Genomic DNA, 24,000 nt, shown 5'->3' with positions numbered 1-24,000 from the left:
TAATTATTTTGTTATAGTTTATAGTTTCTAGCTCAACCTTTGAAGGTCCCTCTACATATCTGGTTGAGGGCCCCCCACTTTTGTTGTTGTTGTTCTAGTGAGCTACACACAGGACCAAACTAATACAAACGAGTATAAAGACAAAAAAATCTGCCCTTCTACAAAGCCATGCAAACAGCCAAAGACATCCTTTGGGGTTTCTACTGCACCTGCCCACCTGGTTGAACAACAAGCCTCCAAGAAGTTCAAGGCACCAGACTGCAGAGATCTCCGATTCCATCCTCCCCAACAACTCGCCAAGAAGGCTAGGGGGAGTACACATGAAAACTGCCCCAGGCCACCAAGTGAGTTTCATGGCAGGGCAGGCATCTAGATCTTGGTTCCCCCCATCTCAGACTAACACTCCGGCAGCTGAACCACACTGGCTTCCAGCAAGGCTGATTTATCTCGAAAACGAATATGCGACCTCCTCCATTCGAGACCCTGGAGCTCTGGCTCTAACTTTCCCGCCTTATCAAGCAAGACGAACATTCCTGTGCCAGGAAACAACAGCCAAAACGCACTGGTGATTTACAGGAAGGAATAAACCACATACCATAGATCTCGACTGAAAAAGAAGGTATTTGAAACAGTCAATACTTTAAATAGAATCCTTTACAAAGTCTTGGCCACAAGGTAAATTGAGAGTTCAGTTGCCCTAGAAAAGCATTATTTTTCAGTTCTACTCATGTCTAGTTTCCGTCTAGACATTAGGAAGAATTTTCTAACAGTTAGAGCGGTTCCTCAGTGGGACAGACTTCCTCTGGAGGTGGTAAGCTCTCCTTCCCTGGAGGTTTTTAAGAAGAGGCTAGATGGCCATCTGTCAGCAATGCTGATTCTATGACATTAGGCAGATCATGAGAGGAAGGGCATCTTGGCCATCTTCTGGGCATGGAGTATGGATCACTGGGGTGTCAGACCTCGCTGACATGGGGTGTGGGGGGGAGGTAGTTGTGAATTTCCTGCATTGTGCAGAGGGTTGGACTAGATGACCCTAGTGGTCCCTTCCAACCCTATGATTCTAGGACAGGTGGCCAAGATTTGTAGAATGACCCTTTCGGATAACATCGTTTCTACTCCTTCATATGCCCAAATGCTAGATCCTACTTGAGGGCACACCTATCTCACCAAAAAGGCCGCGCGAGTGGCAACTTTAGAAAGATTTTCACATCTTCAGGGGCAGAGCTGATGCTATTAAGCAGCATTAAGCTGACAGGGGAGCTTTTCCTGATCCCACAAGGAGCTATTTATAGGATTAACAAGGAGAGAACCCTCACAGCAAATGTATGTGTGCCCTTCTACACTCCCTCTAGCAATGCCAAGTTACCTTGGCTAGGGGAATCAAGATTATTTATGAAGCCTCCAGAACAGCCTCCCACTTTTACACTTCCGGTTCGAGGCCTCACACAGACATGGAGAAAGGAGGGCACGGACACTGGATGGCACAGTTGCCATTCTCCAGTACCCAAAACACCACAGACACTGGTGCCGCTTGCAAACACTTTCTCTTCATTTAGGATGAAATGAAAAGGTGACCATCAGAGGGATTTAGAAAGTCATACAGACAAGCATCGGTCACCAGCTGATTTGCATTTTTTTTAAAAAATTATTTTTGCACTGCAATATTTATGTTAGGAGCTTCTGTGTATGGGCTGAAAAGAAAACCAAGCATGCATGGTTTCATAGAACAGAGATTTAAACACAGAGTGATACAGTTACGCATCTTTGGAGGGGCTGATTGGTGGTAGAGCATCTGCTTGGCATGCAGAAGGTCCCAGGTTCAATCCCCGGCATCTCCAGTTAAAGGGACTAGGCAAGGAGGGGATGTGAAAGACCTCAGCCTGAGACCCTGGAGAGTTGCTGCCAGTCAGAGTAGACAATACAAACTTTGATGGACCAAAGGTCTGATTCAGTATAAGGCAGCTTCATGTGTTCCACTTGCCGTGGGTTCTCCAACTTAAGTGAGCCACTTTCTAAATTAAAGTAATTAATTGTGGCACCACTGGTTCTTGACTTTTTATTCTTTATTAAAACATTTTGATTCCACCTTTCCTGGTTCAGTATAAGGCAGCTTCAAGTGTTCATGTGTTCAGAGGTAAACACACGTTCGTGGTTTCCTAGAGACTGACATTAAAAACTCTTATAGCTAACCATGAATTGCATGCTACTGTAAATTAGTTACTCGTCGGACAAGGACTAATCAGATGCAGCCCTCAAAGCAAGTGCAGTATTATGCCTGAGCAAACACACTCCATAAATAAATGTGCTCTTCGCAGCTAAATGGCATGAACTTCTTATAGAACATGTCCAATTGCAAAATTGCCTGTTTCTTTGCAAATATAATTTTATGGACCCTGGACCACTTTCTGGCTATTCTTGGTTTAAAATGTTGCACAACCCCCTTTTGGGGGAGCTATTCTGCATGGATTTGAGACAATCTGTTGACCTGTTAGATGTTAATCCACCTCAAGTAATCTGATAGCGGCGTGTCACTCAGCTAACAACCACGTGATGGAGGGGGAAGAAGGAAACCACGTTGAAAGCCCACTTACCTAAATTAAGGAAGTCTGTGCTAGAGGAAGGAGGTGGAGCGCTGTGCGTGGAAGGAAACATACCCGATGCCGTCGGTGCATTTGGACCAAGGAAGTCGCCAAAGAGATCAGGAGTGGTAATACTTGGATCGTCAGGGCTGGGTGACATTATAAAAGGGTCAAACGGGTCAGCTAAAAATAGAAAAGAGAAAAAGGAGGAGGAAAAAGGCATCAACAAAAAAAGTCCTTTGAGCCTCCTGGAAATATACAGGACGAGAAGGTATCACAGGCAACATATTATGATCTTTCCTTTTAAGCCAGCTCTGCTCTCTGGTATCCCCTCCTCCCACATTAGGGATTAGTCGCTATTATACAACGTAAGGATTGCCACCAGTCGCCCACAGGAAGAGCCGTGATCTTCTCCCAGATAATTCTTCCCGCACTAACACATTCAGCATACTAAGCCCCCTTGTTTCCCCGCAAAGAAAAAAAAAGTCTCTAAAATTTGCCAGTCATGTCAGACCCGCCATCGTTCTACAAAGGGGGAAAAAAACCCAAGTTACACATGGCAATCGCTCGAGGAACAGTCAGCAGGGCAGAAACGGACAGGCTTCCAGCAAAAAGTAGCCAACGAAGACTAATTATGCTAACAGAAGTGTAAAAGCCATACCATACCAGTCTGAACAAAAGGCATCACTGATTTTTCCCCCCCAGAAGGATGAAGGATGCAGAAAGGCCGCGTCCAGCCAGAAGTTGTTTCTCGTTGACCACAGCCCAGCAGTAGCTAATTGAGTGGCTCAAGGGACACTATTTATACTCGGCAGGGAGTGGCCTAAGATGACCGGCAGGGAGTCTGGCCGACACTTTACCTTGCTCCTGCCGCACTCAAGGGGGGGGGAATCCTTGAAGTGTCAAGGCTATTTTGCCACCCTCCGACGCCGAGATTTGAGAGCCCCGGTTGGGAAAAGAACCTCGGAAGGAAGCGGCCCATTTTCAGAAACGTGCTTCAAGCTTTGTTGCAACTGCAAACAGGTACCGTTCCCCCCAGCCCCCGCCTCCATTTTCATCATTCATCAAAGAGTTTAATAATGAACAAGTGAGTTTCCCAGAACCAGCTAAGACTCCAGGTATAACCTTGAACCTATAGTCATTCAAAACAATCACAGTTCTGTTACTCTCTTGTGACATCAAGATCTGTCAGCAAGCAGCTTGAAGACGTGTCTTCCGATGCGTCTTTTATTCTCACTATGGGCTGGGGAAGGAGAGGGGAATCAAGCTATGACAAACAACACCTCCGACTCCACCAAGTTTTAATGAAAAGTCCAAAAGCTAAAAGCTTTCCAGACACAAGGAGACAAAGACCAGAAACAACGGGTTGAAATTAAATCAGAAGAGTTTCCGTTTGGACATTAGGAAAAATTTTCTAACAGTTAGAGTGGTTCCTCAGTGGAACAGGCTTCCTTGGGAGGTGGTGGGCTCTCCTTCCCTGGAGGTTTTTAAGCAGAGGCTAGATGGCCATCTGTCAGCAATGCTGATTCTATAACCTTAGGCAGATCATGAGAGGGAGGGCATCTTGGGCATCTTCTGGGCATGTAGTGGGGGTCACTGGGAGTGTGGGGGGAGGTAGTTGTGAGTTTTCTGCATTGTGTAGGGGGTTGGACTAGGTGACCCTTGTGGTCCCTTCCAACTGTATGATTCTATGATTCTAAGAACAACTATTATGTATATTGTCAGAGATTAAGAAACAGGCACAGTTTCCGAGACAGAATGCACCTTGTGGAAGCTTCCCCTAAAGGTCACACCGCTCTGAACCTGAGTACCTAACTGGCCTGTCTCCCAGCCCCTAATTTCCAGCCATTTCTTCAGCCAGGTTTTTACTACCATTATGGCGAATCATCAGAATTCAGGAAGCACAGCAGCATGGAGGAGGAGAAGTAGGAGAGTTGGGTTTTATATGCCGACTTTCTCTACCTTTTAAGGAGAATCAAACCAGCTTACAATCTCCTTCCTCTTCCCACAATAGGCACCTTGAGAAGCAGGTGGGGCTGAGAGTGATCTAAGAGAATTGTGACTAGCCCGAGGTCATCCAGCTGGCTTCATGTGGAGGAGTGGGGAAACAAACCCAGTTCTCCAGATTAGAGTCCACTGCTCCTAACCACTACACCACACTGCCTTATGTGGAGCTGCCAGTCAGCTGAGCTTGCCCTTCACACACACCCTCCCCAATAGGGTTAGCTGGGTTTCCCTTCCAAGACTAGGGTCCTGGACTAGGGCTGTTGAAAAAAAAATTCGGTATAGTTCGGCTTCGGCAAAATTTGGCCTGTTTTTATTCGGGCCGTGCCGAAGTCCGAACTCCCCCACTTCAGATCCCCGGAATTTCGGGGGGATCCGGAGTTCGGGGGAAAATTCAGCCCCCGCGCGCCTTCAGGGGGCTTCCCTGAAGGTGCGCGGGGGCCCTTTAAACAGGGAGGCGCAGATCTGTTTAAATGGCTCCCCACGCACCTTCAGGGAAGCCCCCTGAAGGCGCGCGGGGGGCCCTTTAAACAAGCCCCTCTGCGCTGTCTGTGCAGGCAGCGCAGAGGGTTTCCAGACCCGCCCCCAGCCCTGCTGGGAGTCCCGGCAGGGCTGGGGGGGGGCTTTAAATAGATTTGTGCCTCCCGGCCGGGAGGCACAGATCTATTTAAAGGGTCCGCCGCGCGTCTCCAGGGAAGCTCCCTGGAGGCGCGCGGCGGGTCTTCAAACAGATCTGCGCCTCCCAGCTGGGAGGCGCAGATCTATTTGAAGCCTCCCACCAGCCCTGCCGGGAGTCCCGGCAGGGCTGGCGGGGGGCTGGCAGGACCCTCTGCGCAGAGGGTTTCCAGACCCCCCCCCATCCCTGGCGGCTGGGGGGGGGCTTTAAATAGATCTGTGCCTCCCGGCAGGGAGGCACAAATCTATTTAAAGGGCCCGCCGAGTGCCTCCAGGGAAGCTCCCTGGAAGCGCGCGGCGGGTCTTCAAACAGATCTGCGCCTCCTGGCCGGGAGAAGACCCGCCAGGCACCTCCAGGGAGCTTCCCTGGAGGCGCGCAGCGGGCCCTTTAAATAGATCTGCCAGGACTCCCGGCAGGGCTGGGGGGGGTCTGGAAACCCTCTGCGCAGAGGGTCCTGCCAGCCCCCCGCCAGCCCTGCCGGGACTCCCTGGGGGGGGCTTCGGGGGGTCTGGAAACCCCTGTGCCCAGCCAACGCTGGAAGGCACAGATCTGTTTAAAGGGGCCGAATTCACCAAATTTGTTCGGGAACACCCCGAACTTGGCGAATTCGGCTCCCCGGTTTCTCCCCCTTTTTGAGTTTGGTTCGTCCGAACCGAAAAACCGCCGAATTGCGGCAAATTCAGCTGTTTTTCAGTTCGGACCGAACCGAATCAACAGCCCTATCCTGGACAGGTGGATGGGCTCCAAACAATAACCTAATGACACTGGACACAGATCCCCCCCCCAAAAAAAGCATGTTATTATCCAGCGTGGTGTAGGGGTTAGGAGCGGTGGATTCTAATCTGGAGAATTGGGTTTGATGCCCCCACTCCTCCACATGAAGCCTGCTGGGCGGCCTTGGGATAGTAATTGTTATCTCTGAACTCTCTCAGCCTCACCTATCTCACAGGGTGTCTGTTGTGGGGAGAGGGGAACGGAAGGAGATTATAAGCCGGTTTTATTCTCCTTAAAAGGTCGAGAAAATCGGCATATAAAAACCAACTCATCTTCTTCGACATGATATTAAGCTCAAAAAAGATGGGCTTGCAAAATCCTATGTGATTTCCTTCATCAGTTGAAGGCTTTTGCGTAAAAAGAAAAAGCCAGCAAGCAAGCAACAAGCTACAGCCTTCACGCTAAAGGTAACACACACTTGTGTAAGAAATACATCAATCCCACTTAAGGGGACAGTATGTTCTCATCAGAAATAAGCACAAGATGAATTTCCCCCCACACTGACACCCCTAAACCACTTCACTGGTGTGCCATTTACAGCTGGCTGTCCTTATGCAAGTTCAATCCAGAGAACCCCCAGATATTCACAAACTAGAAAGAGTAATAATTCTCTCATCATTCCAAGCCAGCTTTGCTTGTCAAGACTCACTGTTCAGGAGTAGAATAAATGACCTAAAACATGATTCAGGCAGGAGCCTAGCTCCGGTCACCATCTTGGCCTCTTTATGGGAGTAATCAGTCCAATTCCATGGTTTTGGGTCCAAATACAATGAAAAAGTACCCATAACTAACTTTCTCCAAGTTCACAGACAAAGGGAACGCATTCTAGTAGTTCGTTTTCAAGCAGGTAGAGACAGAACCATGAGGTTCAGAAGACGGGAGGACCATCCACACGAGCTTGCTAGTAAGGGAAGAATTTAATGGAAGTTGAGCTAATAACTGGATGTTCTGCCCCAAATTCAGAATGGTTTTTGGTATGCACTTAAGCCTGGACCTGTCCAAGACCAGGAGAAATGACTAACACAGTTATGGAACTGACAAGAAGCCTAGTCAGGTATAAGTCCTAAAGAGAGAAGTTCAAACAACAGCAATGGAAACTATGGACTACAAGCACCCTTTCCACATGCCCAACGCCAAACACAGAAGGCAAAACTAGACTGCATGTGGATTTCCCTAACCCTGCAACCTTTCACCACTCCTTCCATTTCGGGGGTATAACACAGTCAGTGGGATCCTATGCAAAGGTAAACACATTTCAACGGAGACCTGATTGACTGCTCTTCTTTCTGCACAAGGGAAGGAGATGCGGAGAGGGCAGGTGAGAAACCAGGACCTTCTCCCACGATTATTGCACTGCCCTGCCATGTCTGAAAGGAAAGCCTGATCAGGCCAGTCAAAGCAGCATCATGGGAACTCTGACATTTCTCAGTCGCGTTTTAAATGCTCACGTTACCATGGACACACGAGTCAGAATCTGACGCAGCGTTTCTGCTGGTTATCATATCCCTCAAGGAAGTACCTTTATCACTAAGAATGAATCTGTCTTGTTTTTAGAGCTCTCTCTGCATAAGAAGAGTTGGTTTTTACATGCCAACTTTCTCTACCACTTAAGGGAGAATCAAACCGGCTTACAATCACCTTCCCTTCTCCTCCCTACAACAGACACCCTGTGGGATAGGTGGGGCTGAGAGAGCTTGAAGAGAGCTGTGACTAGCCCAAGGTCACCCAAGCTGGCTTCATGTGTCGGAGCGGGGAATCAAACCCGGTTCTCCAGATTAAGAGTCCACCGCTCCAAACCACTGCTCTTAACCACTACACCACGCTGGCTTCGAACATGTGGAAGGTCTGATGGCTACGTCAAGTAAAGGTCATATGCCGTCAGCCACTGGACACTCTCCACTCCCAACATTCGCTGAAACAGCCAACCCGCTTCCCATTTTGTTGTATCCATGAAAGTTAGAAACTTGTCGCTCAGAACAAAAAGGGAAGCAGACTTCCCTCAAGATTCCAATGGGCAGGGCTACATGACCTAAAGGCATATCATAAATCATAATCATAAAGTTTTATTGCGGTCTTTGACCAGTATAACAAAAGTTGTAACAAGATTTAACAAAAGTTCCAGCTTTAAAACAATGATCCAAAACAACGGAAGAATAAAAGCCTCCAGCTTTACTATTGTTTCCCGAGTCTTACATATCCCGAGGCAAAATTTAGCAACTTGTCTGGATACCCAGTGATTTTTTTATCAGACAATAAAGGCATTAAAAAGTGTAGTACAGGCAGCAACAGAAAAAGGGCCATGTGAACTGCTGGGAGAACTCTTTTCAGCCAGCATTTCTTTAGATTTAAATTCCAAAAGAAAGGAAAGCCGCCATTACATACCTGTGGAGGTGGTGACTACTGCTGGAGGAGAAGCTCTTTGGGAGCTTGTCGTGGGCTGAGGCTGGCCACCGAAAAAGAAATCAGCTCCTCCTCCCAGAAGGTCCGCAGTAGAGTCTTCGGAACCTTCCGGTGCACCTCCAACAAACAGGTCATTCAACAAGTCCGCGTTGCTGGAGGAGCTCTTCATTTCTGAAGGAGGCTGGAGCAGCTCCGAGGGAGCGTCCAAATCCAGTCCGAGCAAGTCGACGCTATCCTCCACGAGGGTCTCTTCCAACTGCGGGGTGGGAATGTCTGCTTCGAAGAGTGGCTCGCCGTCTTCCTTCTCCGGCAGGTGCTTCTCCCTCTCATCGAGGGGCCTACCATCTCCAGGAAGCGCCGTGAACTCCTCCTCGGAGAGGTCGCTGTCGTCCCTTTCCTCCATTAGCCCTGGACTCTCTTTTGAAAAGTGATCCTCGGATGCAGCTTCTGAACTTTTGCCTTCTGTTCGGGAGACAGAACGCTGTTGAATCATTCTCGCCACAAAGTTTACTTCAACGGTTTTATATTCCCCCAGTTTTTTCTTGGAAGGCCACTTTGATAATGGCGGAAAGAATGGCGGCAAAGTTTCCAACTCCTTATATTCCTACTGGCTGGCTGCCACGTCTTTTAGACCAAAGCTGCTTAAACTGTGGGTTGCAACCCCATATGAGGTTACGTAACTGAAACATGGGGGTCACGAACCAAGCACATCTATCTCATTAGTAAAATTACACGTATACCAAAGAATTGTTTAAAAACAAATTTCTTTATGACTTATTATCAGTAAATGTTTGACTTGTATACCTATTTTATATACCTATATACCCGGGGTCACGTAAAAATTTCTCAGGAAAAAGAGGGGTCGCGAGTGGAAAAAGTTTAAGAAGTCCTGTTTTAGACCATGACTCGACCCCATTCTTCCCTCCCTATTCCTCTTTTGGAGAGGGGGTGGGAGAAGGCAGTATTGTGGTATTCCTTGGGAGGGACACATATTTTAATGATGCGAGCCACCCTGAGCCCGGCTTTGGCCAGGGACAGAGGGCGGGATAGAAATCAATCAATCTATCAGGTATGGGGCCCTTCCTTTTGCAGGCCCTTACTTTATTTAAGGAAAACTAGGCAGTGTCTGAGCATGGATGTAATTAAGACAAGATTCCATAGCAGTCTTCTCTCACTAAGATCCACACCCCAAAATAATTTCTCAACCAAACAGAAGACCCCAAACTGGTAGAAGTCCACACCCCAGAGGAAACCCACAGGAACCCAGGCAGGGAAGTGGATGGCTTACAGGTTTTAGTTGAGTAGCGGATGAAGCACAAGGAAGTTCTATTTAATTTAGTGTATCTGCAGCCGCACAGCCCTTCTAATTGCTATAAGAGTCAGCATTTCACTCAGGACCTGAGCCATTGTGCACTTCAGATCCTCTGCAGTAGAACTGTTAAGCAATCATCATGAAGAAAATGGCCTGCAACAAGCAGATTTCCACAAATCGGATGGAACAAAGATGGGCCAACTTGGCCCCGGGCAGCTGTTGTGATTGAGGAGGATGGGTAGGGAGTTGAGGCATGGCCAACTAGGAGAAAAGGGGGTGCAGCCTATCACTAGAGAGGGAATAAATAAATAAATAAATATAGGAGTATAATTAATGTTAAATAAATAAATGAAAGCCCCCCGCCCCCTCCAATTCCCTGGCACCATCACACGGGACTTTGGAAAACACTCTTGCTTGATGCAGGACCCTGCCAACCCAGAGACGATGGTGCAAAACTCAGCTTTTCAGAATTTGAGCTGCCTGCTGCTGAAAGTTTTAAAATTTCTGCAGTACCAAACGCACACAGACCTCAGAACTAAGTTCTGCGGCTTGCCATAAGAGATGTTTATTTATTTACTTCATTCCTTGCCCACCTCCCTCACCAAGTCTCAAGGCAGCTCTGTGGCAGCCGGGAAGAGCAAGGCTCGAGTAGCCCAAGAGAAAGGATAGCGGCAGTGCAGTCTTTGCCCGTAAATAACCGCCTCCCTGTACCTTGCCAATCCAGGGAGTGGAAGAAATTGGCTTCAGTGGCGCTGCTCTGTGGAGAGTCCGGCTCGGTGGGTGCGCTGTCAGAAGACGGATCCGACTTGGAAGTTTCCGCGTCATACTGGGCCGTGGACCCTGGCTGCCTAGGCAGTTCTGGTTTACCTAACAGACGAAAAATGCAAACCTTAAGGAACATAGTAGCGGCACTTTTATCAAACATTCAACCGTACGCAAGGCAGCAAAGCCTTAAACGGCACAATGAAGCAGAAGCCCTCGAGAGGGATTTTTGCTCTTTTTACCAAATTTTGTCAAGATCTCTTGCTGCTCCTCTCGGCTGGAGAAAAGGATCTTGGGATTCAAACCCTTGATGTTCAAGTTATCCCACGGGGCTCGTTCAGCGCTGGGCCTATCCCGAGGCTCTACTTCGACTTCCAGATTCACTTGAAACAAGTCGGGATATTTCTCTTGGATGTCGCAGGCGTCCAGGTCATACCTGCAGCAACCATTTTATACAGTGAAGACTCGTCAACATTTTTGTCTTTAAAAAGGTCACCTGAATCGCTGCCTTGTGTAAGCCTCCAATGAGTGGAAGCTTCCAAGGGGCAAGCCCAGAACCCCTTCCCCAAGCAGACTGCACTCTAAATTCCATATTTCACTTGCCCACTTGAAGATTCCTAGCATTATGACAGACACGTCCAAACAATTAGATTATTCTGCAGAGCAGCAATAATCTCTGTCATCCTTTGAAAACAAGATTTAGAATAAATGTACTTATCATAACAGGTCGCTGTTTTTCATTTTTGTGGAAACTTAGTACAATAAAAACCACAATGCAGTGTTTTGCTGAACCATGGGTTACAACGCTAAGGACATTTATAATCAAAAGTAAATGTAGGATGTGGGATGTGACCCCAAGTATGCATGCTTGTTCTTTTTAAAGGGGATGTAGGCTTCAGAAAAAAAAGTTTTGGTAACTACTACTTAGCACATTACTACACTCAGGAAGAATTACAATTCACTGGCTAAAGGATATCTTAAACATAACATAAGAACATAAGAAAGGCCATAATGGATCAGACCAAGGTCCATCAAGTCCAGCAGTCTGTTCACACAGTGGCCAACCAGGTGCCTCTAGAAAGCTCACAAACAATACGACTGCAGCAGCATTATCCTGCCTCTGTTCCACAGCACCCAATATAATAGGCATGCTCCTCTGATCCTGGAGAGAATAGGTATACATCATGACTACTATCAATTTTTACTAGTAGCCATGAATAGCCCTCTCATCCATGAACAAGTCCACTCCCCTCTTCAAGCCTTCCAAGTTGGCAGCCGTCACCACATCCTGGGGCAGGGAGTTGCCCAAATTAACTATGCAATTTAAGTTCCACAATTTATCTTGGGCAATCATGAGCCAGTGCCAACCCTGCTTTGGATCTGCTGTTAAGGCTCCTATGATGGACATCATCAGGACGACGAGCCTTCCTTGCCTCCTCACTCCCAGTACAGCCCGAACAGACTCCTAAAATTCTGTTCAGGCAAGGGGGGACAGGAGACCTCCAAGAACAGCGTGCGGGAAGAGGTCCACAGCAAAAGTGGGGTGTCGATGAAAACTGCCCCCCCCCCCCCCCGTTAGCAGAAGTTTTCTGTGGGACCCATAACATTCAATTGTGTAGAGACCGGGGTGTGTTTGTGTGCAAGGTCATATGCTCCCTCCCACTTTTCCTCTGGTGTGCAGACTCATTCTAGCTGGTTCAGCACTGCATGGTGTGACCTATTTGAGTCCCTGCCAAAAAGGGTTGAGAAAATGTGCCCAAAATAGTTTCAGAAACGTACTTTGCAAATTTCACAGTGGTGGCATTTCGAGGTACGAATCCTGTATGGAACTGGATCTGGAACATCTTCATCGATGCCATCTTGTGAGGGGACAGAATAATTAAAATGGAACATATAAACTAAGAGGATCACTGAAAAAATGGACATTTTCAGACAAAAAAAATTACGCACTTTGTTGCTGTTGTTCTGACTTTCGGTGCAATGGCGAGCAACTTCAGGCAGGGAAACATTTTTTCACAGCAACTTATCATTGTAATGAAATGCTTAAAAGAGTTCACGTTGCGGCAGTTTTACACAACCCAAGGGCTCTAGGTAGTTTACAAGTGATAAATGGACCATACAGAGCAACAGCCAATAGCATAAACTACGTTCATCGCTGTAGAACCCAAAACTCTACAGAGTTTAAAACAAAATAAGTCTAAATGCAGCATTTTAAGTGGTTAACAAGTTGCCACTTTATAGGAAGAAAACTTGCATGTTTCTGAGCGACCTCAAACTTCAGCAGTTGGCATGTGGAGAGAACTAGATAAACTGGGATGTAGCTTGATCAGTAGCTAAGCATCCTATGGAGGGAGTGACGAAATATGGACAGCCACCAGTACATGGACCCATGTTTAAATGGGAAACCAAAAACTTTCTACTTTCAAAGATTTGTTCCTCCGTTGCTCCATCTATAGGTAATCATATGTGGCATGATATACTGTTAGTCGCTTTCACTGCGGCTCGGTGGCAGGGGACCTGTTTTGCACACAGAAGGTCTCTGGTTCAATTCCAGGCATCTCCAGTAAAAAGCATCAGGTCAAAGGATCTCATTTAATTTTAAAAAATATCCTTGTTGGGTCAGACCAAGACCTATCAAGTCCAACGTTTCAATCCCAACAGCAGCCTTACATACTTAATAAAAACTAGTCATTGCCGTTAAGAATTCTTAATGATTTGACTGAGTTACTGGAGCATTACAAACAGGGTATAAGTATTCACTTGCCAAGAGCAAAGGAGTCCAGAAAAATCAATCAATAAAATCTTAATAAATAATAAATAAAGACAAATATATTTTAACAGGCTTCTGCAAGGCAAGAGGAAGTCCAGCCTGGAGGTGAGAGAAAGTGTCCAGTGACAGGAGAAGGCAGCAAGTAGGAAAGTCACTTTGGAGGGCTATTGGCCAAGGGGCCGAGAAGGCTGTATGCATGTATGCATTAGGAAGGGGCTGTGGCTCAGTGGTAGATCATCTGCTTGGCATGCAGAAGGTCCAAGGTTCAATCCCCGGCATCTCCAGTTAAAGGGACAAGGCAAGTAGGTGATGTGAAAGACCTATACCTGAAACCCTGGAGAGCCGCTGCCAGTCTGAGTAGACAATACTGACTTTGATGGACCAAGGGTCTGGTTCAGTATAAGGCAGCTTCATTAAAGAGAACAATACCCATTTGTTGTCATTTCCTTTCTCCCTTAGAAGCTCCTTGATTCATAAATCTTGAGCAGCATAATTCTAAATCTAGTGTTTAAGGGATATAAGGACTGAGATTAATTCTGTCACTGCCTATTTAACCGTAGGATTGCTGTCACTTAATAAATAGGGTATTAGCTCAGACACCAGTTCGGTCTGTTACCAGTCCGATCTGTGAGAAGAGGAATAATATATCTTGATCTTAGATCCTCATAGAAATGACATTCTGGGAGCACGTGTGCTAGAGAATCAACAGAACCAGAAGAACATGAGCAGGTCCTTTGTTGTCATTTGTCTTTAAATTAACACAAATGGCAAACAAACAACCATTTCTGGCTGCCTGGATTAACTCCTATTGAAGGAAGCTCAGATTCAGAAGAGATATGAAACTGACAGGTATGTCTCTGAAAGAGATACGGAACTGACAGCAAAGCTTTTCCAATCTATGTGGTCAGATCCTGCATTGGAAGGGAGTTCTGCTGTTTGGTGGAAATTGCTATGAACCAAACATTAGTTTTGGTCATAACCAGATTTGACTAATGAGCAGCCTTACATGTGAAACTGGATTTTTTTCATGTGTAAAATCTGGAACCACGGGCCAATTCTCCTGCCATGCTTTCCATACGTAGGGCAACTAGCCCAGCTTCATGAGATTCAGCACATGGGTGTTAGTACAAATGAATTGACTCCTACAAAACCACACAGAGTCCTTTCGACCCAAAAGGACGCAGTCCATCGCATTACCTTGGCTTGGAGTCTGCCACCTAAAGTGGACCTGGAGTGATAAATGACAATGAGAACGTCTCCTTGGACTGTTATGCCAAGTGGGATTACGGCTTTTCCATCTTCAATTTTAAAATCCCTAAAGGGGAAAGAAAGCATCATGTCACAATTCCACAGGGTTCTATCCATCCATCCAGTACTGCTCATACAGCTATAGCCTTGAGCAGAAAAGAAAGGAATAAAAATATCTTTAAAAAGTAAAAGGTAGTCCCCTGTGCAAGCACCAGCTCATTCCTGATCCATGGGGTGACGTCACATCCCGATGTTTACTAGGCAGACTGTGTTTATGGGGTGGTTTGCCATTGCCAGTCATCTACACTTTACCCCCAGCAAGCTGGGTACTAATTTTACCAGCCTCGGAAGGATGGAAGGCTGAGTCAACCTTGAGCCGGCTACCTGAAACTGACTCCCATTGGGATCGAACTCAGGTCATGAGCAGAGCTTTTTACTGCAGTACTGCAGTTTACCACTCTGTGCCATGGGGCTCTCTCAAAAATGCCTTAGTGTTATTCTTCTGGTATTTAATTATTGCCCCCATACATTTTGCCACAGACAGAGTAACAGAATCATTTGTGTCTCATAAGAGCCCCGTCACCTGTGCCCTCGTACTGTCAGACACCTCATTGGACGTTTCCATATTTTTAAATAAAAGGGTAATTAAACTGGCCCTCAGTTCATTAAATATAGGGCACTCCATTATCATATGTTTGAAAGTTTCAACTTTGTCATGTGAGCATCTACATGTTGTATTCGAGCATGGCTCTTTTTTATATGTGCCCTCCAAAACTGCCAAAGGAAGGGCATTCATTCTTGCCAAAGTAAAAGCTCTTCTGAGCTTTGGTACTGTCAGGAGATAGAAATACTTCGGCAATTGCATCGGAAGGACAATTCCATAGGGTTCATAAAAATCAGGGCCATCTGTTGCAATGGGCTTTCTCCGGCTCCCCCACCATCACGCCAATTTAGAAAATCTTTATCTTCTCATTGAAGGCAATGTCGCCACTAAAAATAGAAAATGCACCCTTAAAAAATTGTACCAAGGAACAATTTAGTTTAGAGTTTTACCTCAGGATGGTGTGTAAGGATTTTACCAATATCACCTTTTGCCAGTATAGTTGTTAACTTAAAAATCAGCACAAATGAATCCCCCTTTGTGATACACAGGAATTCCAGGAAGTTCCTATATGCTACAATTGAGGCCTAGATCCAAAGAGGTCCAAAACTGACCATGCCCAGAAGGACTTTTGGGTTTTTTTTGGGGGGGGGGCTGGTATTAACCATTACTCTGAGAAACCCCAACAGACTAAAAAGAAGGTGGCCATTCTGTTGAGGGGCTGGTTGAGAAATACAAACTCAAATGCTCCTCATGCAAACAGCTGCTCAATACTTTGGAGCCTGGAACTGAAGATTTTTTTTTGCCTTCGCAGTAGCTGCATGCATGTCAAGTGATATTTTGCAAAAAGGAAGGTGGATATACTGGGTTTGGGGATGCAGTGGATGAAGGAATGGCTTTTGGAGAAACAGAAGCCTCAAGTCCTTTTGGTCTCCAGTTGTGTGTATATCTAGATTATTAAACTGCATCCAATTGTGTACCCTTTTTTCATAGCTGCATGGGTTGCACAGAGACCCAGAGTGGTGTCATGGTTAACATGTCAGACTAGGATCTGGGAAACCCAGGTTCGAATCTCCACTCTGCCACATAAACCTGCTGGGTGACTATGGGTCAGTCACACACTTCAGCCTTGACCCTGGCAAGTATTTGGACGGGAGACCTCCAAGGGATACCAGGGGTGTGACATGGAGGAAAGCAATGGCAAGCCACCTCTGAACGTCTCTTGCCTTGAAAACCCTACAGCAGGCGTGTCAAACATAAGGCCTGGGGGCCGGATCCGGCCCCTTAAGAGCTCTTATTCGGCCCACAAGCCAGCCCCACACACACACACACACACGTCCTGAGGTGTCAATGATCAAAGACTGTTGAATAAAAGAAAATACTGTAAGAGTGTCATTGTGTAAGCATGTTTGTATTTTAAGTAAAAAATAATATCATTAACTGGCTTTGCCTGTGTCTTCTATAAAGTTTGTGACTTCGATAAACTTTTTTAAAAAAAAATTAATTAGATTTTTAGAGTACAGAAATTAAAAAGGGGGAAATGGGGAAGGGGAAAATGGGGGAAACACATTAGGTTTTTGTGTCCAAGTATAGTCAATACAATCTTTGCCTTATAATAACATATTAACATAGTGACTTCTATAAACTCTATGGCACACGTAGCCTGGCCTCACCAAGTGACATTTATGTTATATCCAGCCCTCGTAACAAATGTGTTTGACACCCCTGCCCTACAGGGTCACCATAAGTCAGCTCTGACTTGATGGGGGGGAAGGATTGCACATGCAGAGACTTCTTGAGTATTACAGTTGAAGACAGCTGTGGATATCATCCTCTGCTGGCCTCCCTATTCCCCCCCTTGTTTTATGTCACTCTCATTATTGGGCGGGGGCAACCTACTGCTTATTCTGGGCACTATGGGTCAAATTAAGCACCATCTGGAGTTTTTAAGGGTTTTTAATTGGGTTTTATTGTTTAATTTTAGAATTATTACTTTTATTGTTAATATTTGATATGTTTAATGATGTTCCCTGCCCTGAGCCTGGTCTTGGCCGGGGAGAGCGGGTTATAAATTGAATAAATAAATAAATAAATAAATAAATAAATAAATATTAACAAGCGTGAATAAGCACCGATTCAACATTTAGTAAAGGCATCCTCTTCTGGCTAACGTTGCGGCAAGAGGATTTCAAATTATGACCCACACGGAACGTTTCCACTTACTTCATTTTGTCGTATTCTTGTGAGGTGGTGGCTACTCTTTCGTCCCCGACGTAGACTTCGCAGAAAGGCCGGCAGCCGTTGCGCGGCTTGTTGAAAAGCGGGACTGGGGTCATGACGATCGACTTGACGAGGATCGGCTTGCTGTGAGGAATGATGGGCTCCTCCGCCATCATGTCGCACATGTATTCGATGTACCTGTGGGAAAGAAAACAACTGATGCAGCAAACACAGACAGCCTCAAGCCAAGGAGTATCCCTGAAGCACGAACTGTGATGCAACAGCACACACCACGGGAAGTCTTATATAGCTTTGCAAATAAGACTACAGGAGTTGTTAGCTCTCTATCCTTTTCTCTATCCACATTCACCTTTATTAGACATTGGTCACATGTGTTTTACGCATTTTGGGTACCTGGGAAAAAATTGACAGTATCTTCTAATCTACTCACCACAAGCAAGCAATTACGTTCAGAGAAAGGAGGAGTTGGCTTTTACACCCCGCTTTTTCTCTACCTTTAAGGAGTCTCAAAGCAGCCTGCAATCGCCTTCCTTATCCTCCCCACAACAGACTCCCCTTGTGAGGTTGAGAGAGTTCTGAGAGAACGGGACCTTGGTTACTTACCGAGAAGGTTCCTTCTCCTCTGAGGTACGAAGGGCATCTTGCAGATAGGCAGGAAGTACACAGAAATTAACCTCACTTCCTGTCCCCTGGCCGGAAACACCCCTCCGTCTCCACTTGAGACTTCCCGAGCTATGTTGCATGCCAGGATCCGTGGACAGGAATCTGTAAGGGTAATCAGGAAGAACCACACAGGGCCAAACTTCAGGCGTTTGGATGCTGTAACTTTAATGCGGATAGGTAACTTTAATGCGGATAGGTAACCAGAGGTACACTGAACTGGGTCCGCTACAAACAGAACATAATTTTTTTTTTTTGGTAGACACATATTTCACGTGCAACTTGTTGAACAGGTAACAACAAAGGTGAGTATGTGTGGGAGGAGAATGGCTCTCTCCCCAACTGGGAGCAATCAAGGACAAGGAATAAGTTGCTCAGGTAATAAGGTGCTCCAGTCTCTGCCCCAGGGTGGGGCCAAGATGCCCTTCGTACCTCAGAGGAGAAGGAACCTTCTCCAAGGTCCCGTTCTCCCTTAGGTGAAGGGCATCTTGCAGATAGACAGGATGTCCAAGAGCTAGGGTGGGAGTCGTCTTCTGGAAGGACGTGCTGGAGCACCCGATGTCCGAAGGCAGCGTCCGCCGAGGAAAACTGGTTCAGTCGGTAGTGATGCACAAAAGTCGATAAGGAGGACCAGGTGGCTGCCTTGCAGATCTCCTCGACTGACGCCCTGTTGTCAAAAGCTGCCGAGGTGGCGGAGCTGCGGATTGAGTGCGCAGTGATGCCAGGGGGGATAGGCCTGTCACTGAGCCTGTACGCTTCTTGAATGCACTTACGTAGCGCCCTGCTGAGGGCAGGCTTGGAGAGTGGTCTGCCCTTGTTGGGTGCGGCCACCGAGATGAACAGAGCGTCGGTCTGCCAGAACGGTGCAGCACGGTTGATGTATATGCGCAGGGTTCGCAGCAGGTCGAGGGTGTGCCACTCCTTTTCCCGTGGGTGTTGCGGGTGTGACACGAAGGAGGGAAGGTGGATCTCCTGTTGCCTGTGGAAGACCGTGTTGACCTTTGGGATAAAGGTGGGGTCCGGCCTTAGGACCACCTTGTGAAACACGCAGAGACCTGGACGGGAGGACAGGGCGGCGAGTTCAGAGACCTGGCGAGCTGACGTTACTGCCGTGAGGAACAGTTTTCATGAGGAGATCCTTCAATGGTGCCTCGGCCAAGGGCTCAAAGGGGGGGCCAAGTGAGTGCCGTGAGTACCACTTGTAAACGCCAGGTTGGAAATCTGTGGATGACTGGAGGCAAAATCAGTGAGAGTCCTTTCAGGAAGGTGAGAACGTGCGGGTGTCTGGAGGTGGCGTAGTCCCCCAGTTGGGGGATTACGGTGGTGATGGCTGCTAGCTGTTTGCGCAAGGTGGAGGGTCGAAGGCCTTGTTGCGCCCCCTCCTGTAGGAAGGCCAGCAGTGTGGCCGTGGCAGGATTCAGCGGGTCGAGTCCCTTGCGGCTGCACCAGCGTACAAACGCCTTCCATGAGGAGTCATATATGCGCTGGGTGGAAGGCCATCTGGCCGCCAGCATGGTGTTAACCACGCCAGGGGTGTAGCCTAGACTGAGTAGCCGCTGCCTCTCAATACCCAGACGGTCAAGCAGAACCATGCTGGATCCGGGTGTAGGATCGGCCCCTGATGTAGCAAGTCCTTGGATACTGGTATTCTCCACGGCAGCTGAATGGACAGCTCCTGGAGAGTCGGGTACCAGGGTCTGCGCGGCCAGTCTGGAGATATGAACAAGACTGTTGCTTTCTCCTGTCGCAGCTTCTGCAGAGCCCTCGGGATGACTGGGAGCACAGGGAAGGCGTAGAGTAGACCCGGAGGCCATGGGGCCAACAAGGTATCCGTCTGTTCTGCATGAGGATGTGAGTAACGCGAGAAGAATCAAGGTAGTTGACTGTTGGACGGGGACGTAAAGAGGTCCACTGCTGGCCGGCCGAAGCGAGTGGAGAGCGTGCGGAATACTTGGGGTTGTAGCGACCACTCTCCCTTGTCCACCTTCGTTCTGCTCAACCAGTCTGCCTGTGTGTTCAGCTCGCCCCGGATGTGTTCTGCCTTGATGGATAATAGGTGCCTCTCTGCCCACCGGAGGATCCGGCTGGCTTCCCGGTGGAGAGTCGATGATCTGAATCCACCTTGTTTGTTCAGGTAGGCCTTCGCCGCCACGTTGTCCGTCCGGATGAGGACATGGTGTGCGGAGACCGTCTGTTGGAAGGATTTTAGAGCCCGGTAGATGGCTCGGAGCTCGAGCTGATTGATGTGGAGAGATCGCTCCTCCTCCATCCAGGTGCCCTGTGCCACCTGATGGTTCACTGTGGCGCCCCAGCCCTCTAGGCTGGCATCGGTGAAGAGCTGTATCGTCGTCTGGTGCCAATACTGACGACTCTTCTGCAGGTTGGTGGGGTTCAGCCAACAGCGGAGCCTGCGCTTTACCTCGTGAGGAAGGATCAGGCGAAGGTTCCTCCTCTTCAGGATGAGCTGCTGGTATGGTCTGAGGAACCATTGGAGAGGATGAGCGTGGAAGCGAGACCAGGTGACGGAGTCTATGCCCGCGATCATGTGGCCCTGAAGCCAAGCCAGCGCAGACAGGCCGATCGTTCTGGAGGTGAGCGCTCCCCGGGTCAAGGCAGATATTTTGGTGGCCTTGTCCTTCGAGAGGAAGAGGGTGCTGCAGGTGGTATCTATAACCACTCCTAGGTGCTGTAGGCGCCGGGTTGGGGATACATGGCTCTTGTTGAAGTTGATGAGAAAGCCGTGGTTTTCTAGAGTCTGCACAACTCTCCGAGTGTGCTGGATGGCCTGATGTTTGGATGGAGCGGCGATGAGCAGGTCGTCTAGATAGGGGTAGACGTGTATCCCCTCCTTCCGGAGCAGAGCTACCAGGGTGACCAGGACCTTGGTGAACACCCTGGGGGCGGAGGAAAGGCCGAAGGGGAGAGCCCTGAATTGGAAGTGGCGACCCATGTAGTTGAAGCGCAGGAAGCGACGATAGTCAATGCAGATGGGGATGTGAAGGTACACTTCTGTCAGATGGACATGAAGTCGTCTGGCCGGAGTGCCTCCACAATGGAACGAAGAGTTTCCATCCGGAAGCGTTTGGCTCGGATGAATCTGTCTACGTGTTTTAAGTCCAGAATGGCCCACCAGTCTACGTTCCTTTTGGGAATGGTGAAGAAGATGGAATAGACTCCGGAGGATCTCTCTGGTGCCGGGACGGTTTCGATGGCCTTGATGTGGAGCAGGTGATTGATGGCCGCCCAGGTCCTCGAATGCTTGTCGGGGTTGGATGACTTCGGTGATTGAATGAACCGGTCAGGAGGGAGGAGTCGGAATTCGATCAGATAACCCTTGCGGATTATCTGCTCCACCCAGCGGTCGGGAGAGGCCTGAGCCCACTGGTGGCTGAAGCAGCTCAGCCTTCCCCCCACTGGGGTGGACCCGGAGTCACTGTCTTTTTGGTTTGTTGAAGCGCCCCGTCCTGTCGCCTCTGTAGGACTGGGAACCTCTGCTGGATCTGCCTCCTCCCCTCGCTGGGCCCCGGTTGTTAGACCACGTTGGGCGTCCGCCTTCGGATTGTGGACGTGGCAGGGAGTGAAAAGAACAAAAAGAGGGGAAGGATGAGGAGGGGCATCCCCTGTTGTCCCTCCTGAGGTTGTAAGGCAGTGCTTTCTTTTTGTCCTTCGTCTCCACGAGGATCTGGTCCAGCTTTTCCCCGAACAGATGGCCTCCCTGGCAGGGGTAGGCTAGAAGCATGGCCTTGGAGGAGAAATCTGTGGCCCATGGTCTGATCCACAGTGCCCGTCCAGTAATCGTGTTGGCCACCACTGCTCTGGCGCTGAGGGTCAGGGAGTCCAGGGTAGCGTCTGTCAGGAAGGTAATGGCCTTTTGGACCCTGTTCATGCCCTCCGCGGCTTGCTTATTATCAGGAGGGATGAAGGTTGCCAGCTTCCTAGCCCAGACTATGGCCGTTCTGGCATTGAGGGATGCAGCGGCAGAAGCTTGTATGGCCATAGTGAGGTTCTCGTGCGCCTTCCTGGCAGTTTGGTCAACCCGCCTGTCTAGGGGGTCCTTCAGCGAGCCCATGCCGTCCTCGGATAGGAGTCCCGAGGAGTGCAGGGCTCCCACTGGCGCATCTACCAGTGGGGGTTTGAGCATGTCCATGGCGTGGGGAGCCAGATTGTACAATGCTCGCATGTTCCTGGGAAGCTGTTTGTGTGAGGTTGGCCTTTCCCATTCTCGTTTGACTATGTCCTCGAAGAACTCGGGGAATGGGACAGTCTTGGTGGACGGTTGGGACCTGGGAAAGAGGTCTTGGGGCCCCTTGGGTCGAGCGTTGGGCTTGTTGCCTTCGCCTGGCTCATTGGTATCGGTAAGATCTAAAGCCAATATGGCCTTGGAGAGGAGGTGCTGGAAGTTCTCTCCTGCAAAGAGCCTGTTGTGATGCTCAGTGGTGGCTTGGGGCTCTTCCTCGTTGGAGCTCCCCCTCCTCCTTTCCCTCTGAGGCTGAGTCTGAGTCTGCAGAGGTATCTGGGGATCCTTCCCTGCGGCTAGGGCTCTGAGGGGGCCAGGCCTTCCTGGCAGCCTTGGTGGGCCAGGGGGGTGGGACTTTCCTGGGGCCGCGGGCATGGTTCTCGTTCCCAGAGGTCTCGGGTTCTGGGGAGCACTCACGGTAAGAGGCCTCAGAACCTCCTTGTTTGAGGAGGAGAGGGAGGCTGCCTGCAGAAAGGGGAACTCCTCCCGGAGAACCTGCCTCATGAGGGCCAGTAGGCCTTCCGCCCTCTGCCCCCCCCTCTGGCAAACAGGGCCCCTGTATCTCACCCGGCTGCCAAGAGGTCTGTTGTTGGTGCGTGGTGGGAGCCGAGTCTTGTCGGTCCTCCTCGCGAGGAGCCGTCTCGTGTTGCCACCGCTCCAGGGAACGCAGCAGGTCCTCATCGGCTGCGCGGGCCAAGTGGGCCTTGGGCGCTTGCGGGCTATGCTGGCGGGGCTTCTTCTCCTTCCCGTCCTTGTCCGCATATTTCCTCTTGCGCCTGCCGCCAGATCCGGTCTTGTGCGGCTCCGCGGCAGACCGGGTGCACCCCTCCGTTTCTGGGCTTGGTCGCCCCTGCGGGAGCTCTGCCAGCTGAGGAGCTGGTCCCAGCTGCCGCCGCCCCGTGTCCCCGTTCTACGGACGGTTCGGCACACCCGTGATCCGCCACTTCTGCGGGGAGTCGTTTGGGCGCCATGCCGCCGCTGGACTCCACCGCCGCCGCGGGGAGCCAGCCGGAGTTCTTGGCCGTGGTCTGTGCCACCTCCGCGGCAGCCCTGTCGGCCACCTTGTTGCTGCCCAGCTCAACCGCAGCGCAGGAGCTCGGGTGCCCGAGGTCCCCTGCCTGGTGTTCGGCAGGAGACCAGCCACGTGGTCCTCCTGCCGGAGGAACCTATCCGCGGTAGAGGCAGGCGACGAAGACATCCTCCGGACATTGGAAAAGCAGGGGATGTCGGAGAAGTCCAAAAGGGAAGAGTGGCTGGAAGCCTGGATCGAAAAAGGTTGATGGTGCTGGTTGCGATCGGAGCAACCAGAAGGAGCTGCCTATCTACGCGAAGCAGGAAGAAAAGTGGAGACAGAGGGGCGTTTCCGGCCAGGGGACAGGAAGTGAGGTTAATTTCTGTGTACTTCCTGCCTATCTATGACCCAGGAATGGAAACACCCGTCTATCTGCAAGATGCCCTTCACCTCAGGGAGAACTGTGACTAGCCCAAGGTCACCCAGCTGGCTGCATGTGGAGTGAAGAAACAAACCTGGTTCTCCAGATCAGAAGAAGAATTGGGTTTTATATGCCGACTTTTTCTCCCTTTTTTAAGGAGAATCAAACAGGCTTACAATCTCCTTCCCTTCCCACAATAGACACCTTGTGAGGTATGTGGGGCTGAGAGAGTTCGGAGAGAACTGTGACTAGCCCAAGGTCACCCAGGTGGCTTCATGTGAAGGAGTGGGGAAACCAACCCCC

At 49.1% G+C, this 24,000-nt stretch overlaps 1 protein-coding gene across 1 annotated transcript in view; it reads right to left on the bottom strand.

The window, feature by feature from the left end:
* Nucleotides 1-24,000, bottom strand: part of GAK (cyclin G associated kinase) — a 108,166-nt gene that overhangs the window by 13,994 nt on the left and 70,172 nt on the right. The window contains exons 16-22 of the mRNA XM_056847974.1: nt 17,350-17,544; nt 14,475-14,592; nt 12,287-12,366; nt 10,750-10,943; nt 10,457-10,612; nt 8,416-8,895; nt 2,592-2,762 (exon numbers count right to left, since the gene is read on the bottom strand). Coding sequence (XP_056703952.1) covers nt 2,592-2,762; nt 8,416-8,895; nt 10,457-10,612; nt 10,750-10,943; nt 12,287-12,366; nt 14,475-14,592; nt 17,350-17,544 — 1,394 coding nt within the window. The remainder of the gene's footprint in view (nt 1-2,591; nt 2,763-8,415; nt 8,896-10,456; nt 10,613-10,749; nt 10,944-12,286; nt 12,367-14,474; nt 14,593-17,349; nt 17,545-24,000) is intronic.

This window comes from Euleptes europaea, chromosome 4, assembly GCF_029931775.1.
Source record: "Euleptes europaea isolate rEulEur1 chromosome 4, rEulEur1.hap1, whole genome shotgun sequence".
Lineage (NCBI taxonomy): Eukaryota > Metazoa > Chordata > Lepidosauria > Squamata > Sphaerodactylidae > Euleptes > Euleptes europaea.
The sequence above is the reverse complement of the archived record's forward strand: the minus strand, read 5'-3'. Positions and strand labels throughout refer to the sequence as shown.